Raw genomic sequence first — 18,924 nt, 5'->3', positions numbered from 1 at the left:
GTATTCTGTTTCTGATGCTCGTATCTATGGTTCCAGATTTCTTTCCTAGGGTTTCTATCTCCAGTGTTGCCTCATTTTGGGTTTTCTTTATTGTGTCTAGTTCCCTTTTTAGGTCTAGTATGGTTTTGTTCATTTCCATCATCTCTTTGGATGTGTTTTCCTGTTTTTTTTTAAGGACTTCTACCTGTTTGATTGTGTTATCCTGTTTTTCTTTAAGGACTTCTACCTGTTTGATTGTGTTATCCTGTTTTTCTTTAAGGACTTGTAACTCTTTAGCCATCTTCTCCTGTAATTCTTTAAGTGAGTTATTAAAGTCCTTCTTGATGTCCTCTACCATCATCATGAGATATGCTTTTAGATCCGGGTCTAGCTTTTCCGGTGTGTTGGGGTGCCCTGGACTGGGCGAAGTGGGAGTGCTGGGTTCTGATGATGGTAAGTGGTCTTGGTTTCTTTTAGTAAGATTATTACGTTTACCTTTCGCCATCTGGTAATCTCTGGGGTTAGTTGTTATCTTTGTCACTGTTTAAAGATTGGAGCAGACTCTGTGTTCCACTCACACGAAGTCTCAAAATCCTGTGGCGGGGGTTGTGGGTAGCTGGCGGGTGTCAGCTGACCCTGAGCTCTAGCTACCCCGGTCCGGCCGGAAGAGGCCTGTGGCCCTACTCAGGCCGGTTTTTTGCTTCCCTAACTAATGCAGTCTCAGGTCCCGCATGCAATTGGATTGGAGCAGAAGCTGTGTTCCACTCACCAGAAGTCTTAAGATCCTGTGGCGGGTGTTGTGGGTAGCTGGCGAGTGTCAGCCGACCCTGCGCCCTAGCTACCCTGATGCTTTTCTGACCGGAAGAGGCTTGTGGCCCTACTCAGGCCGGATTTCTGCCTCCCCAACCAAAACAGTCTCAGTTCCCGCGTGATTGGACTGGAGCAGAAGCTGTGTTCCACTCACCAGCAGTCTCAAAATCCTGTGGCGGGAGTCGTGGGTAGCTGGCGGGTGTCAGCTGACCCTGTGCTCTAGCTACTCCGGTGCTGGTCAGGCCAGAAGAGGCCTGTGGCCCTACTCAGGCCGGTTTTCTGCTTCCCTAACTAATGCAGTCTCAGGTCCCGCACGCAATTGGATTGGAGCAGAAGCTGTGTTCCACTCACCAGAAGTCTTAAGATCCTGTGGCGGGTGTTGTGGGTAGCTGGCGAGTGTCAGCCGACCCTGTGCCCTAGCTACCCTGGTGCTTTTCTGACCGGAAGAGGCTTGTCGGTTTTTTTCTTTAGAGTTTGTTTATGTAGTAGATTACACTGATGGATTTCAGTATATTGAACCATCCGGGCATCCCTGAGGGAAATCCCTTGATCATGATGAATGATCATTTTGATAGGCTCTTGGATTCATCTGGTAAGAATTTTATTGAGTATTTGTGCACCAATATTCATAAGGGAAATTGGTCTGAAGTTCTTAATGTTTGTTGGGTTTTTGTGAGGTTTTGGTATCAGCGTAACTGTGGCTTCATAGAATGGATTGGGTAGTGTTCATTCTGTTTCTGTTTTGTAGAATGGATTGAATATTTGTATGAGGAGTTCTTTGAAGGTCTGATAGAATTCTTCACTAAACCCATCTGGTCCTGGGCTTTTTTGGTTGAGAGACTTTTAATGAATGCTTCTATTTCTTTAGGAGCTATGGGACTGTTCAGATCATTTTTCAGATCCTGATTTCATCTTGATATTCTACATATGTCTAGAAAATTGTCCATTTCATCCAGATTTCCCAGTTTTGTTGAGTATAGGATTTTGTAGTAAGGATCAGATGATTTTTTTTAAATTTCCTCAGTTTCTCTTGTTATGTCTCACTTTTTATTTCTCATTTTGTTAATTTGGATACTGTCTCTGTGCTCTCTGATTAGTATGGCTAAGGGCTATCTGATTAGTATGGCTATCTCGTTGATTTTCTAAAAGAACCAGCTCCTGGTTTTGTTGATTCTTTGTATAGTTCTTTTTGTTTCTATTTGATTGATTTTAGTCCTTAGTTTGATTATTCCCTGCCCTCTACTCCTCTTGGGTGAATTTTCTTCTTTTTGTTCTAGAGCTTTCAGATGTGCTGTTAAGCTGCTAGTGTATGCTTTCTGCATTCTCTTTTTGGAGTCACTCAGATCTATGAGTTTTTCTCTTAGCACTGCTTTCATTGTGACCCATAAGTTTAGGCATATTGTACCTTCATTTTCATAATATTTTAAAAGGTCTTTAATTTCTTTTTTTCTTTTTTGACCAAGTTAGCAGTGAGTAGAGGGTGGTTGAGCTTCAATGTGTATGTGGGCTTTCTGTTGTTTTTGTTGCTATTGAAGACCAGTCTTAATCCATGGTGATCTGATAGGATGTATGGGATTATTTCAATCTTCTTATATTTGTTAAGCTATGTTTTGTCACCGATTATATGGTCAATTTTTGAGAAGGTACCATGAGGTGCTGAGAAGAAGGTATATTCTTTTGTTTTAGGATGAAATGTTCTATAAATATCTGTTAAATCCATTTGGTTCATAACTTCTGTTAGTTTCACTGTGTCTATATTTAGTTCCTGTTTCCATGATTTGTCTGTTGATAAGAGTGGGGTGTTGAAGTCTCCCACTATTATTGTGTGAGGTACAATGTGTCCTTTGAACTTTAGTAACATTTCTTTTATGAATGTGGGTATCCTTGCATTTGGAACATAGATGTTCAAAATTGAGAGTTCTTCTAGGTAGATTTTTCCTTTGATGAGTATGAAGTGTCCTTCCTTATCTTTTTTGATAACTTAGTTGAAACTCAATTTTATCCAATATTTGAATGGCTACTCCAGCTTGTTTCATGGAACCATATGCTTGGAAAATTGTTTTCTAGACCTTTCCTCTGAAGTAGTGTCGGTCTTTGACACTGAGATGCATTTCTTATATGCAGCAAAATGCTGGGCCCTATTTACATGTCCAATATGTTAGTCTATGTATTTTTATTGGGGAATTGAGTCCGTTGATGTTAATCAGTAGTGTTTGTTGCTTCCTGTTATATTTGATGTTACTTTTACATTTGTGTGGCTATCTTCTTTTGGGTTTGTTGAAAGAAGACTAATTTCTTGCTTTTTCTAGGGTGTAGTGTCCCTCTTTGTGTTGGTGTTTTCCATCTATTATTCTTTGAATGGCTGGATTTGTGGAAAGATATGTAAATTTGTTTTTGTCATGGAATATCTTGGTTTCCCCAGCTATGGTAATTGACAGTTTTGCTGGGTATAGTAGCCTGGGCTGGCATTTGTGTTCTTTTAGGGTCTGTATTAGATTTGCCCAGGATCTTCTAGCTTTCATAGTTTCTGGTGAGAAGTCTGATGTAATTCTAATAGGTCTACCTTTATATGTTACTTGACATTTTTCCTTTACTGCTTTTAATATTCTTTGTTTTGTGCACTTGGTGTTTTGACTATTATGTGAAGGGAGGAATTTTCTTGCCCAATCTGTTTGGAGTTATGTAGGTTTATTGTATGTTTATGTGCATCTCTTTCTTTAGGTTACTGACATTTTCTTATATAAATTTGTTGAAGACATTTACTGGCCCTTTAAGTTGGGCATCTTCACTCTCTTCTATACCTATTATCCTTAGGTTTTGTCTTATTATTGTGTCATGGATTTTCTGAATTTTTTGGATTAGGTGTTTTTTACATTTTGCATTTTCTTTGACTGTTGTATTACTGTTTTCTATGGTATCTTCTGCACCTGAGATTCTATCTCTTGTATACTGTTGATGATATTTGCATTGATGACTCCGGATCTCTTTGCTAGGTTTTCTATCTCCATGGTTGTCTCCCTTTGTGAGTTTTTTATTGTTTTTCTTTCCAATTTTAGATCCTGGATTGTTTTGTTCATTTCCTTCACCTGTTTGCTTGTGTTTTGCTGTAATTCTTTAAAGGATTTTTCTGCTTCCTCTTAAGGGGTTCTACCTTTTTACTTGTGTTCTCATGTATTTCTTTAAGGAAGTTATTTATGTCCTTCTTAAAGTCCTATATCATCATTATGAGATGTGATTTTAAATCAGAGTCTTGCTTTTCTGGTGTGTTGCAGTAGCCAGGGCTCATTGTGATAGGAGAACTGAGTTCTAATGATGCCAAGTACCCTTGCTTATGTTTTGCCCTTGCCTCTTGCCATCTGGCTATCTCCGGGGTAGCTGGTCTTGCTGTCTCCAGGGTATAGACAGGAACCAGAAGTATCCTGTCCCCAGCTGTTCCTTGGTTCCTGTGTTGTTATGGCTCTATGCAGGTCTCTCTCAGGCCAGGGATTTGAATAGAAGTGGTGGTCTTGCTTTTGCTCACAAGTTTGTTCGCACTCCTGAGAGGCTTGCTCTCTCCTGGCAGTATTTGGGTATGGAGTGCTGTGGCACAGGATCAGCTCTGGGAGCAGAGAGAGACTGGAAGGCTCTTGTCCAAGGCTGCTCCTCAGTTCCTGGGTCCTGAGGGTTCCTGGAGGGTTCCTCTTAGCAGCAGTGGTGGTCTTACCTGCACTCACAAGCTTGTCTGCACTTTTGAGAAGCTAGCTCTCTCCCAGCAGTATTTGAATATGTATCGCTGTGGCAGGGGATCAGTTCTGGGAGCTTTGGTACAAAATCCTGTTAATTTATTCTATTTTATTTTTATTTATTTATTTGCAAAAGAACTTTTTTAAATTAGGAACTCAGTCCATTTGCTCTATTTTAAAAGGTGCAATACTTTTCATTTTTCAATGAAAGAAGTTAGAAATTTTCTTCCTCCCCAAATCAGCAAATGGCAAACAAATACCCTTGAAAGTTACAGTCACATATAGAGTGCATCCTAGAAAGAGGGGTGAGACAGCTTCCACCCACCTTCATGAGTTTCATCAAAGACTGGATCCACTCAAAGGTGGAGAGAAAAGGCAACTTTCAAAAAGGAGTATGTTGTTAATCGAGGCATTTCTATACTCCTTCCTAAGAGCACCAGATGGGGGTATATTTGCTAAACTAGACCTAGGGAGTGGAATGTGGAAATAATCTGTCATCCTCCCCCACAGGCTGTCCTATGGTTAACAAATTTTAAAATACAAGTCTAAGAAACAACCGCATACATGCCCCAAGAGGAGAGAAGGGTTGAGGAAAAACAAAACAAAACAAAAACAGAAGACACTAAGATGCCCCAGATTACTCTCCAAAATGGAACCAGGGAGCAGCTTTGACAATTTGAATTAGTCTGTTACAGACAATTCAAGCATGCTTGCTTTTAAACAAAACAAAACAAAACGTTTGTGGGGGATGTTTGTTGTTTAAAAAAAAAAAAAGAAAAACAAAAACTGAACTCATTGCTTTCCAGACAATACACAATTATTCAAAATTAACTATTACTGGAAGGGCAAGGAGGGGCCATACTAATGGGCGTTGTCTCACATGAGTGCATGTGGGTAGGTGCAGGGTATTTGCCATTACTGCAGAAACAAATTTTAATTTTTAATCTTTATTTTGATTTAAATATTGCTTTTAGTATGACAACACCAGCTGTGCAGAAAGGGCTCTGGAGATGCGTTCATAGCAGCATGTACCTGCTGCTCTCCTTTGGTTCTGGAGGCTCCAGGGCAGCCAATATTGCTTCATCAAACACATTCTTTAGGCCTTTCTGTGTGAGGGCAGAGCACTCCACATACTTGACAGCCTTCAGATCCCATGGCAGCTTTTCAGCAGTCTCTGGAGTAATAGGCTTTGGTTTGTTCTTGGCAAGTTTCTTAATAATAGAGGTGTCATCTCTGAGATCAATTTGGGTCCCAACAAGCAAGAAAGGAGTCTTTGAAGAGTGGTCAGTTATCTTAGGCACCCACTTTTCTTTCACACTTTCAAATGAGGATGGAGAGACCACTGAGAAACATACTAGAAAAACGTCTGTCTGTGGAAAACTGAGCGGTCATAGTCTGTCATAATCCTCTTGCCCTGTAGTATCAAAAAGTCTAAGAGTGTATGGCTCTCCACCAATCATAACTGTGACTGCATAGTTGTCAAAATTCTCAGCTTCTCCACTGGGGAGTTGGCAGCACTCAAATTTATTTTTATTAATATCTATTTACACAGTATGTGTTGATCAGTCATTGCAAATTTGATTTGAATTTCCTCATTGTATTCCATTAATTAATGGTGATGTTGAGCCTGATTTTGTACACATTTTGAACATCTGAATTGTGCATAGGAAATTGATTCACGTGTAGAACCCATTTGTCATTTGTTTTATGTTTCATTTTTTTCAAATATACTTTCAATATTTTTATTGGATATGTGGGTAAGCCACTGTTTAATAATGCATAATACTGTTTCCTTGGATTGAACTCTGTTATTAGCTCCTATCAGTGGCTCACAGCCTTCTTCAAATCCAGGTGTAGCAGGTCCCAACATTCTGCCCTTGCTAGCTCTCATCTCACATGCAACCAACCCCAGCACTCACACATAATGAAAAAGAAAGTAAAAACTAAAAGTCAAGATTTTTGTACATTTTGAGTATTGAAGCCCTCTTTCTACACATGATTTTTAAGTATCTGTTATTTCTTTTAATGAATTTATAATTCCATTTCTTGTGAATTTCAGAAATAATAGCATATCTTAAAACTTCTTTTGGAAATTTTATTCAATAATTAACCCTAAATTATTGTGTTTGTTCAAAAGAAATGACGCTGATGTTCATTTTCGGGAGCTATTTGTGACAGGGTTTTGCTTTTATAGCATTGACTTCCCTGATACTTACAATGTGGACCAGTTTAGACTCAAATTCATACCTCTATCTGCCTCTATATCTTGATTGTTATTTTATAGAACATGTAGCACCATTTCCAGTGAAAACATAAGTCTTCAATAAGTACTTCTAAATCTTTCCATTTAATAATAGAGGATATTTGCTTTAATAAAGAGCAATGTTTAGGCATTCTTCCTCAAGGGGAAATGTATATAAATACAATAAAGTGATAAATATATTATTTTAGTTAGCAATATGAAGTAATGCACACTTATACTGTATTACTCCAGTCTCAGATCAATAATAAAATTATTTTCTTCTTTAATAGGAATCAGGATGGCTTTTGAAAATATTGTACTTGGAATTTTCCTCTTCTCCCAGATTGCCATGGGAATAATTGGCAATTCTTTAATACTAGTTTATTATGTCAGTTTGAAACTCACTGGAAAATATTTAATGCCCAAAGACCTGATCATAGAGCACTTGACTTTTGCCAATTGCCTGTTTATCATCTCAAAAGGTATTCCACAGACACTGTCAAATTATGGATATAAAAATTTCCTAGATGACTTTGGATGTAAATTGATAATATATACTTACCGAATAACAAGGGGGATGTCCCTTTATGCTATGTGTCTATTGAGTTGCTTCCAAGCAATCACAATCAGCCCCAACTATTCCAGATGGATGATGTTTAAACACAGAGCCAACAAGTACCTTGGTCCCTCCTGCTCACTTAGCTGGCTTGTACAACTATTTCTAAACATATTGGCTGCAACAAGAGTGTCAGGTCCCCATTACAACAAAAATACTACTAACAGGATGAATCTTGGGTACTGTTCATCGTTTGCTTCAGGCAACTTTGCAACTGCACTGTATTTATTCTTGCTGTGCTTCTGTGATGGACTGTGTCTGGGTCTCATGGCCTATTCAAGTGTCTCCATGGTGAGTATTCTCTACAGACATAAGAAACAAGTCAAGCATATCCACAGTGCTCAGCACTTTTTAAAAGTCTCTCCGGAAGACAGAGCCACCCAGACTATCCTCATCCTGGTGTGCACATTTGTCCTCTCTTACTCATACTCCTCTATTTTGATAATCTTTACAACCTACTCCAAATATCCAATGCTATGGGTGGTAAGTATATTTACATTTCTAGAAATATGTTTTCCTATATTTTGCCCCTTTGTTCTCATCAGCAGCATGAAGTCTAGGTCCAGCATACTTTTGCCTTGCTTTGGTAAGAGATAGCTTTCTCAAAGAATAAGATGAAGCCTCATTGTCTGACCTTTATTATATATTGGTGTATCTGTTGTGTAATGCTAAGAAATCATCTTAAAAATATAAAGCTTTCTATAACTCACTTAGATATTATGTAGTATCATCAATAGTTTTTCTTTTTTATTTCTTTTTCTTATTACATTTCAAATACTATCCTGAAAGTCCCCTATACACCCCCCCAGCCTGCTCCCCAACCCACCCACTCCTGCTTCCTGGCCCTGGCATTCCTCTGTACTGGGGCATATAATCTTTGCAAGACCAAGGGCCTCTCCTCCCAATGATGGCTGACTAGACTATCTTCTGCTACATATGCAGTTAGAGAAACGAGTTCTGGAGGTACTGGTTAATTCATATTGTTGTTCCTCCTATAGGGTTGCTGACCCCTTCAGCTCCTTGGGTACTTTCTCTAGCTCCTCCACTGGGGGTCCTGTGTTCCATCCAATAGATGACTGTGAGCATCCATTTCTGTATTTTCCAGGCACTAGCATAGCCTAGTTTTTCTTTTTTAATCATATGATATTTTTACAGTACGTATTAGCCAATAATTATAATATTATAGAAAATGTTAGTCAAAGTATGGGTGAACATGAGAAAATACATTGGAGAGACCAGATATTAGCTAATGGCTCATGAAATAATTGTGTGTGTGTACATGTAAAACATCATTTTTATTTTTTATGAATGTCTATTTTTCATGCATATGTTTGTGTATGACATGTATAAAATACGTTCATAGTGTGGAATATGGCATTACCTCTTAGGACTTCAGTTACTGATGGATTTGAGCCATTATTAAGTGATGGAAAGAAAAACTGGGACAAAGTTTTAGAAGAACAGTCAGTGCTGTTAGGTAGCAAAATTTGTGTCCATCCCGAAATGTTCTGATAATATTTTAAATTTTTAATTTTGTATATATTTTTGTGCATAATGTAAGTATGTACAGAAGAGGCATTCCTGCTGCCCACAGAAACAAGAAAAATGTGTTGGATCCTCTGGAAATATAGTTACAAGTGCTGGTGAGACACTATATGTTTGCTGGGAGCTAAACTCAGGTCCTTTGCAAAATCACTAAAACCGTTAAAAATGTGAGTCAGTTCTCTGTCTCCAAGCTGGTGTTTATTGTTTCACATATTTGGGTGGAGGGCTATTCATTAAAACTCTATACCAGCAATGGGATCATATCACCCATATTCAAGTGGGTCTTCTGCCCTTAGTTGAACCTTGCTGAAACACCCAAATAGTCATACGGACAATGAAGACTAAAAAATACAAATAAATACTGTCAAGTTGATACTCATACATATGATTTTTAACTACAATAACCAGTCTATTAATAAAAGCCTATATTTTTAGGTTAAAGTGGTATCAGTTTCCCAACTCTAAAATGCATAATTAAACATGAGGAGATAAAATAATATGTACCATAATGGATGAAACAATCCCAAAACAGAAACCAACAAATGCATATGTATACATACATATATATATATATATATATATATATATATATATATATATATATACACACACACATACACAAGCATGTGTGCATACTTCACTTCCTTTACATATCTATTTATGTAAACCCCCAAATATTTTCACTCATGATATATTTTAGTCCCACTCCAGAAAACAAGATTCTATTATAGTATCATGGAAATGGATGAGCATGGACCAGGGTGGGGATGTGGGGAAGGGTAACTAACACTATGAATCCTTGCAAAATCCATAAGGTAGGACTACAAATGACTGTCTATGGGAGGGTTTCTTTGGAGTTCTGCCTTGCAGAATATTATGCCCATCTCCGAAGCCATAAAAAGCAATATATGAGAAGCTTCCATTGAGTTTTTGGTCTGAATCTTTGGAGACCCCCAAAACAATACATACTATTCCCATTGCTCTTGGTTACAAACCACAAATTGATGCCAAGACCCACTTGCTTAGTACAACATACACTTTGAATATAGAAAATGAAAAATCAAGTTCACCAAGACCAAGATGATTCATTCTTGACATATATATTCCATACCACCTGAAATGCATTCAGGATATTGGTGGAAGGAAGTCAATAATAGTCTTACCATGCCGTGAACATTACGAACTACAACAATGACTGTCTTAATAAGACACTTCCATTGATGCATTGTTAACACATTTATTGTGGTAAGCAGCCACTTTTTGTTTGGATTTGGTGCTTCCTGTATAGTAACAGTTCTCAATTAATGAGTTGTCAGCATTGGAAAACAATTATTTCCAATGATCTTAGGAACTGAGCCACTACTCAGTCGCAAAATTAGACCTGTGACAACAAAATTAAATTTGTTGTTGCGGATCCCTAAGACCGTATGATGTATGTGTTCTGTGACCCACAGATTGAGAACCATTGCTCTACAGGAAACTTCAGGCTGAAAATTGGACCAAAATTCATGGTGGAGGACCTCATAGGACCCATGGATGCTGTTGTTTTGCTAAATGGACATAGTGTCAATCTCCCCTTCAAATTTTTATATCTATAGAAATAGAATTGTGCAAGATGCAGAACTCATCAAAAAAGTTTCTGGGTATTGTGAATGTAGTTATTACACTGGCTAAATTGAAGAGAATGAGTTACTCTGTAATGGTCAGTCACATGTGGGCTATCTACATCATTCCACTCTCTAATGGTTCAGGTAACATCACGGTAAATACAATGAAAAATTCCAAAGAACCAGATGTGATGTTGGATCAGATGAATTGAGTATCTTCTGGCTATGACAGGACCACTTCACTCAGGAACTCACAAAAGTTGTGGGTGCCTCCATAAGACACACACAAAATATTTGGCTAGTCAACATTAGAGTATGATGCAGGGTTTCATGGTAACCCAGTCCTAACTGAGAAGCTATTGACAGTTCATGTCTTCTTGGCAGAGAGGGGAAGTGTTTCATAAGGGTATGATCCCTTGGAGGTTATCCAAGCACTGGTGAATAATCTTACATATCTATAAATATATGTATACCAGAACTTGACATGGTGGATTATAAAATTCAAATATATGAAAATGAGTGTATTTGGGAATGTGGACATAAATCTACAAGACTTATGAGGACTGGCAAAGGGGTGGAAAATGGTCTTAGTGTGTTGTACACATATGTAACTTGAAAAATTTATCAACATACTATATATTAAAGTATTCCTATAGCCATAATCTGCTCTTAAGTCTATGCAGAAAAACATGTATATTACAAACCATTTACAAGGAATTTCAGAGCAAACTAACTCCAAATAACATTTAACTATCCATACCAATTAGTTTATAAACGTGGCATGGTCTACAACATAGTTTATATATACCATGCAACAACTGTACAGTAAAAATCAATCTATCTTTTAGAAAATGTGGCTTGAAGAAAGGAAGAGAGAGACTATTCAACGCATCTTTTTCCTTCATGATTATCAACTTAGTTGTCCTTCAGAGTTTAAAGAAATCCTCAAGGATGTTTTGGCATTGGGGAAAGCTCTCAGTTCTTCCACATTTATCATTGCCATGTAACCAACGTCATGTCCTTAGCTTTGTTTCTTATTTCCATCTCTATCCTTCCTTGTGACTCTGTGAAATCACAGAGATGGTTTCTTCCCAGTTACTCCTAATTGATTGATTACTTTTGTTCCTGTGAATCACACATATTTGCACTGACAAATAGTTGGTAGAAAGTAATTTTAAAGTTTTTCAGTCTCTTATGTACATGATGTTGTGGATATACATTTGAGTTGAAAAGCACTCCTGTCAGCAAACAACATTGCACAGAATCAGGCAATCCCAGAGACAGACAGGACCTGGTAATGAATGAGGAGCATGACAGGCGGAATATTATAGCATATCAGTCTTAAAATTGCCATTTATCACATGTGAATTCTGATCCTGTGTTCTCATATATGACTCATTTCATAGTTTTAAAAATTGTCCTGATTTCCACAGTTTTGGATCTCAAATGTTCCAGTGAACAAGGTTTAACAATTGCCAGTGGAATGAGACTCCAGGGGTAGTCGGAAGCATAATATAAAAGACAGAGAGTGAACCAGGCTAATATCTCTCCATAGAAAAAGGGTTACTTTTCCTTATGGTGAAACATGGTAGTTGATAGACATTATGTGAAGATTGTGGTCTGACAAGAAATTACAATGCTTTGACCAAACTGAGTAGATTCATGTTCTATCTTCTTTTACTTTCTTTTCTATTTTTTTGCTATTTTAATTAAGAATTTCATGACTAACCCCGAGTCCAGTAAACTACTTCTATAAAGTGCAGTCTAAGAGCAGAGGCAGTGTGCATGTTGTGGAGACATACATAGGTGATGAACTGGTTTCAGTCAGCAATGAGTTCTGTTGAGGACTCAATAATAAACTTACAACCTACCCCCAATTAAAGCTACAGATGGCTAGGGATCTTAGAGATAGACAAATAATTATAAATGTTAGGAACAAAGCCCAGTCACACAACATTGTGAAGTAACAGTTGGAGAGGAATGGGCCACTGATAAACTAATGAATGGAGATAGAAGATGGGAAAACCTCAGCTACCTGAGAGTAAAAATTGCAGAATGTTTCAAGATATAAAGTCATAATTATAAAGACCATCTTAGGCTAGGACAACAAAATACCAGCAACAACATAATTCAAATAGAGATCATGAGAACTCCAGACAGAAAATAACAATTTTGCATTATTGATCTAGATGCTAATGTAGGAGCTTCCTCATGAGTAGATGCAACAACCAGAATCACAATGTATATAAACCAACGGTTCCAGGCATAAAGTTACAGCTATAGAGCCTGTGGGCAAATGAAAAGAAAAATAGATGGTAGCTAGATAGATGATAGATAGATAGATAGATAGATAGATAGATAGATAGATAGATAGATAGATCTAATAACCATAACATGTCCTTAGGTGTATATAACAAAACATACATATGTGTGTGGCATAATTCTTTTAAGAAAGGTGAGAGCAAAACAACTTCAAATAAGAGTCTATACATTTAAATGTCTATATAATGTATAAAATTAATTTTAAAACATGGAGTTAATCACAGGATAATTAATATAGAATTAATAACAACTGCACAGTAAAAATTAATATATCTATTAGAAAGTATGGCTTCAAGAAAAGAATTTAAAGATCATTCATTGCCTCACCTTCCTTCATGACTCCCAGTTAGGTTATAGTTCTGAGTTTAAAGAAATATCCAAGGATGTCTGGACATTGGAGAGGCCCCAAGCTTGACCCATATATTTCCAAGGCTGTACAACCAACTTCATGTACTTTGACCATATATGTGAAGGAGAGATTGTCTGCCAGAAAGTGGACCAGTTGCCTAGATCTGAAATAATGACACATGTAGATTCTGGGAACTGAACCTGGATCATCTGAAGAAATAATAAAGGCTCTTGACCAGAAGGCCTCAGAGCTATCTGTGCAGGTTTTAGATCTGACTTTTGCCATGTTCCTTAGATCCAAATTAATGTTTTCATAATTCTAAGTCAAGCATTTTTCCTCTGAAATATTTTTCAGTGCCTTAAAATTCATGAATGTAGCTCATGTAAGAGAACAGTGAGTTCCAACTAGGAAGAAATGAAGACCAAAGTCTCACAGTCTTCCAAAGAATCTTCAAGTATATGCATGGGAATTGGTTTTTCCTTTCACAGTTTTGGTTCCTCAGATAAAATTCTGTTCCTCACATTGGGGAGCAAGGGCTATGGTACTCTGATCCATTTCACTCTCCTCATTCAGAATTTGAAATGTACTCCAAGTACTACAAAGTAAACATATGGTGATAATGGCTGGTGGTAGAAGCTTGACAAAGAAATATTACCTACAAAGAGAGATACCAAAGGGGCAAATATTTTCTAATCATTGATTCCACAATGACAGAAGGAAGGAAAGGAAACGTACTTTCATACGTTGTGAAAGACTTGTGGGCAAATGGTAGTAATGGGTTTAGGCTCATGTTTGCTCACATCCAGTACTAAACTATTATTATACAGGAGAGGAAAAGGTGTCCATTTAGAAAGGATTAAATAATGACGGGAAATAGTCTAATGTCTGCCTGATGGCTCTTCCCCAAACTCCTTATGTACTAATCATGTAGCTATGCAGTATTTGGTTCTTGATGCCAGCAGAAGCTTGCCTGGTTCAGATTACAACCATATACGTTGCTCTTTTGCACATTATTATAAAAACTTCTTGCCAAATATGACTGATGTTGTTGGTTTTTTGTTTTCTTTTCTTTTCTTATAGAAACCCTTTGCATAGTTTTGTTTTTCTTTGAAGCATATAAAAATGTTTTGGCTAAAGGTCTGTATCTTGTTAATGGGTTTTCCTTTGGATTTAGCCAAAAAAAACCCTACATTTGTCAACAAAGCTTTGAATGTCCAGCTCATCTCCAACACTGTCTAGGATACTGCTTATCATTAATCCTTTGTGTCATGTATGCTTCTTCAAGAAAAACACTGAGCACTCCAATAACACACAGGAAAAGGGTTCTCCCTAATCTTCATAACTGCTTTCTTGAATATATCAGTGTAATTTGTTCTTGTCTATACTTCAAGATAATATTATGTGAAAGTGATTGGAAAATAATTTTCAATATCTCAGGTAGATGGTGTTACGGATACACAGTTGATATGAAAATTATAATTGGTCTTTTTGGAAAGAGGCTAGGATATAAGAAATTTTAAGTTGGATTCACATATCTGATCATAATCACAGGACAAAATAAGACATTCCCCATGTGATTTTAGGTGTACATTAGAACATATTTTCTTTCATATCAAGAGAGAGGAAACAACACACTGCGGAAAAAGATAGTAGGGCACTTTAGTTCTATTTCTACTTTGTTAAGTGAGATTCTAAAATTGGATTTGTGTAATGGCTCCATACCCTGCTATGTGATGACTTCTTGCTAGGATAGACTGCTTCCTTACCTGTGGAGGATACTTCTTACTATGGAAAGCATCTTCATGTAATATGGAGTCTGCTTTCAACTATATGACAGCAACACAATGAATGTGGGAGCTACTTCCTTCTAGATAATATTGCCCTTTTATAGAAAGTGTGTAAATATAATTCATTAGGTAGCAAGAGCTTCCTTTTCATAATTCCCATTTTAAGGTCATAATATCATTTTCTGTTGCTTTTCTTTTGTCACTTACCTTCATTATACACCTAGGCTACAAATCCTATATACAGAACTAGACATTTAAGCACTTCTTAAGATAATTTACTTAATTAAATCATAACAAGTCTGTCTAAAGAAAATTTTACAGTGTACATAAAATGCTTTTTTGTTAATAAAAGGAAATAAACATATAAGTTTATTTTTATAATTCTGCAGAAGAATCCAAGTGAAGTGTTCTTCAAGGAATATTTGTTCAATGGTGAGCACAATAGAGTATTAAGCACACTCATCAACAATTGTTCATGTTTCCGGATCTAGCTCAATAATTATAGGATAGTTATTTATGGAAAATATTTTTTAGTCATAGGCAAAAATCCTATGTGATAGCTCACACTAGAATGATTTACCTAACAGTTATCAATATAAGTTCTTTAATGCACACATAGTGGAGTTCTCTACAGTGTGAAGGCAACAAGGAATGACACACACAGCATGAATGAATCATTTCAAAACCTTGACATGGAGAATGGAAGGCACACAGAGTGATTCCGTTGAAATATTTGAATGAAATGTGGGCATGCCATAATAAGGTATGGTTAAGGAGGAGGATTTATTTTAGATATAAAGAAGAAAACATCCAGCTTAACGTTTTCAAATTGCAAATTTTGCATTGAAAAAAAACCAAAAACCAAAAACCAACAAACAAAAACACTCTAAAATGTTGAGTTATGTTTGCTTACCCATGGTTTACTTCAAGCAATAGGATAACTGCACTATATACAGTCTTACTGTGTTTCTCTGATGCTCTGTGTCTGGGACTTATGGTCTGCTCAAGTGTCTGTATTATAAGCATCCTCTAAAACATAAGAGACACGTCAATCATGCCCGTCATGCTCAGCACTTCCTGAAAGTATCTCATGAAGATAGAGCCCCACCAAACTATGCTCATCTTACTGTGCATATTTGTCAGATCTTACTCATTCTTTTGCATCCTGGCTGTCTTTAGGACCTGCTGCAAATATCCAGTGTTATGGAGAGTATAGAAATAAGTTTATCCATAGTTTGCCCCGTTGTTCTCATCAACAGTATGAAGTCTAGGTTTAGCCTGTTTTTACCCTGCTTTGGTAAGAGATAGCTTCCTCCACATATGATATGAACTCTAGTCATCTCTCTTTTCTGATATATTATCATTTACATTTCTCTTAACATACAATGAAAAATCTGCAATTTGAAAACGTTAAGCTTCCTGTAACTCACTCCTTCATTATGTGGAGTGATTAATAGCCAGTTTGTGGGAATCCATTTAATATATGTGTTATTTTTTTCTCTGACAAAGATCTGAAAAAGGCACTCAAAGAAGGAAAGGTTTCTTTCACCCCCATTCTGAAGGTTCTATCTATAATGCTAAGGTAGAAGTAGTTGTGGAAGCCGGGCGTGGTGGCGCATGCCTTTAATCCCAGCACTCGGGAGGCAGAGGCAGGCGGATTTCTGAGTTCGAGGCCTGCCTGGTCTACAAAGTGAGTTCCAAGACAGCCCGGGCTATACAGAGAAACCCTGTCTCGAAAAACCAAAAAAAAAAAAAAAAAAAAAAAAAAAAAAAAAAAGAAGTAGTTGTGGAGATGGATTTGTGTGGAGAACAACACAAGATAATGTGGCAATATTAAGTTCAATGTCAGGAAGTAGAGATGTTTATTCTTGTGCTCAGTTCTTTGTTCTTTGGCCTTTTTTATTAAGACTCTACATCATTTGAGTTCTTTTGTGATTGTGTTACCTCGCTCAGGATGATGCCCTCCAGGTCCAACCATTTGCCTAGGAATTTCATAAATTCATTCTTTTTAATAGCTGAGTAGTACTCCATTGTGTATATGTACCACATTTTTTGTATCCATTCCTCTGTTGAGGGGCATCTGGGTTCTTTCCAGCTTCTGGCTATTATAAATAAGGCTGCTAGGAACATAGTGGAGCATGTGTCTTTCTTACCAGTTGGGACATCTTCTGGATATATGCCCAGGAGAGGTATTGCTGGATCCTCCAGTAGTATTATGTCCAATTTTCTGAGTAACCGCCAGACTGATTTCTAGAGTGGTTGTATCAGCTTGCAATCCCACCAACAATGGAGGAGTGTTCCTCTTTCTCCACATCCTCTCCAGCATCTGCTGTCACCCGAATTTTTGATCTTAGCCATTCTGACTGGTGTGAGATGGAATCTCAGGGTTGTTTTGATTTGCATTTCTCTGATGATTAAGGATGTTGAACATTTTTTCAGGTGCTTCTCAGCCATTCGGTATTCCTCAAGTGAGAATTCTTTGTTTAGCTCTAAGCCACATTTTTAAATGGGGTTTTTTTGATTTTTTGGAGTCCACCCTCTTGAGTTCTTAATATATATTGGATATTAGTCCCCTATCTGATTTACTATAGGTAAAGATCCTTTCCCAATCTGTTGGTGACAAAAATTTTGTCTTATTGATGGTGTCTTTTGCCTTGCAGAAGCTTTGCAGTTTCATGAGGTCCCATTTGTCAATTCTCATCTTACAGCACAAGCCATTGCTGTTCTATTCAGGAATTTTTCCCCTGTACCCATATCTTCGAGGCTTTCCCCTACTTTCTCCTCTATAAATTTCAGTGTCTCTGGTTTTATGTGAAGTTCCTTGATCCACTTACATTTGACCTTAGTACAAGGAGATAGGAATGGATCGATTCTAATTCTTCTACATGATAAGAACCAGTTGTGCCAGCACCATTTGTTGAAAATGCTGTCTTTCTTTCACTGGATGTTTTTAGCTCCCTTGTCGAAGATCAAGTGACCATAGGTGTGGGGGTTCATTTCTGGGTCTTCTATTCTATTCCATTGGTCTACTTGTCTGTCAGTATACGAGTACCATGCAGTTTTTATCACAATTGCTCTGTAGTAAAGTTTTAGGTCAGGCATGGTGATTCCAGCAGAGGTTCTTTTATCCTTGAGAAGAGTTTTTGCTATCCTAGGTTTTTTATTATTCCAGATGAATTTGCAGATTGCTCTTTCTAATTTGTTGAAGAATTGAGTTGGAATTTTGATGGGGATTGCATTGAATCTGTAGATTGCTTTTGGCAAGATAGCCATTTTTACATTGTTGATCCTGCCAATCCAAGAACTCAAATGATATGTACTCACTGATAAGTGGATATTAGCCCAGAAACTTAGTATACCGAGATATAAAATACAATTTGCAAAACACATGAAACTGAAGAAGAACAAAGACCAAAGTGTGGACACTTTGACCCTTCTTAAAATTGGAAACAATCACCAATGGAAGGAGTTACAGAGACAAAGTTTGGAGCTGAGACAAAAGGATGGACCGTCTAGAGACAGCCATATCCAGGGATCCATCCCAAAATTAGCCTCCAAACGATGACACCATTGCATACACTAGCAAGCGTTGGCTGAAAGGACCCTGATATAGCTGTCTCTTATGAGACTAGGCTGGGGCCTAGCAAACACAGAAGTGGATGCTCACAGTCAGCTATTGGATGGATCACAGGGTCCCCAATGGAGGAGCTAGAGACAGTATCCAAGGAGCTAAAGTGATCTGCAACCCTGTAGGTGCAAAAACATTATGAACTAACCAGTACCCCGGAGCTCTTGACTCTAGCTGCGTATGTATCAAAAGATGGCCTAGTAGGCCATCACGCCATCACTGGAAAGAGAGGCCCATTGGACATGCAAACTTTATATGCCCCAGTACAAGGGAACGCCAGAGCCAAAATATGAGAATGGGTGGGTAGGGAAGTACGG

The 18,924-nt window shown here is 37.6% G+C and overlaps 1 protein-coding gene and 1 pseudogene across 4 annotated transcripts in view; one reads left to right on the top strand and one right to left on the bottom strand.

The window, feature by feature from the left end:
- The window catches only part of LOC146999658 (vomeronasal type-1 receptor 4-like), a 35,529-nt gene extending 16,953 nt beyond the window's left edge, over positions 1-18,576 (top strand). For 2 of the 4 annotated variants that reach the window (XM_085834465.1, XM_085834467.1), the window contains 2 exons: positions 7,044-7,852; positions 11,370-18,576. In XM_085834465.1, coding sequence (XP_085690591.1) covers positions 7,044-7,852; positions 11,370-11,528 — 968 coding nt within the window. In that variant the 3' untranslated portion in view covers positions 11,529-18,576. Of the gene's footprint in view, positions 1-7,043; positions 9,379-11,369 lie in introns of those variants that run through there. The other 2 variants (XM_085834468.1, XM_085834466.1) reach the window with 2 other exon arrangements.
- On the bottom strand, positions 5,528-6,381 carry LOC146999659 (cell division control protein 42 homolog pseudogene; annotated as a pseudogene).
- Positions 18,577-18,924: the final 348 nt, after the last annotated feature.

The sequence above is a fragment of the Mus caroli genome, unplaced genomic scaffold, assembly GCF_978045245.1.
Source record: "Mus caroli unplaced genomic scaffold, Mus_caroli_1 scaffold_82, whole genome shotgun sequence".
NCBI lineage: Eukaryota > Metazoa > Chordata > Mammalia > Rodentia > Muridae > Mus > Mus caroli.
The sequence above is the reverse complement of the archived record's forward strand: the minus strand, read 5'-3'. Positions and strand labels throughout refer to the sequence as shown.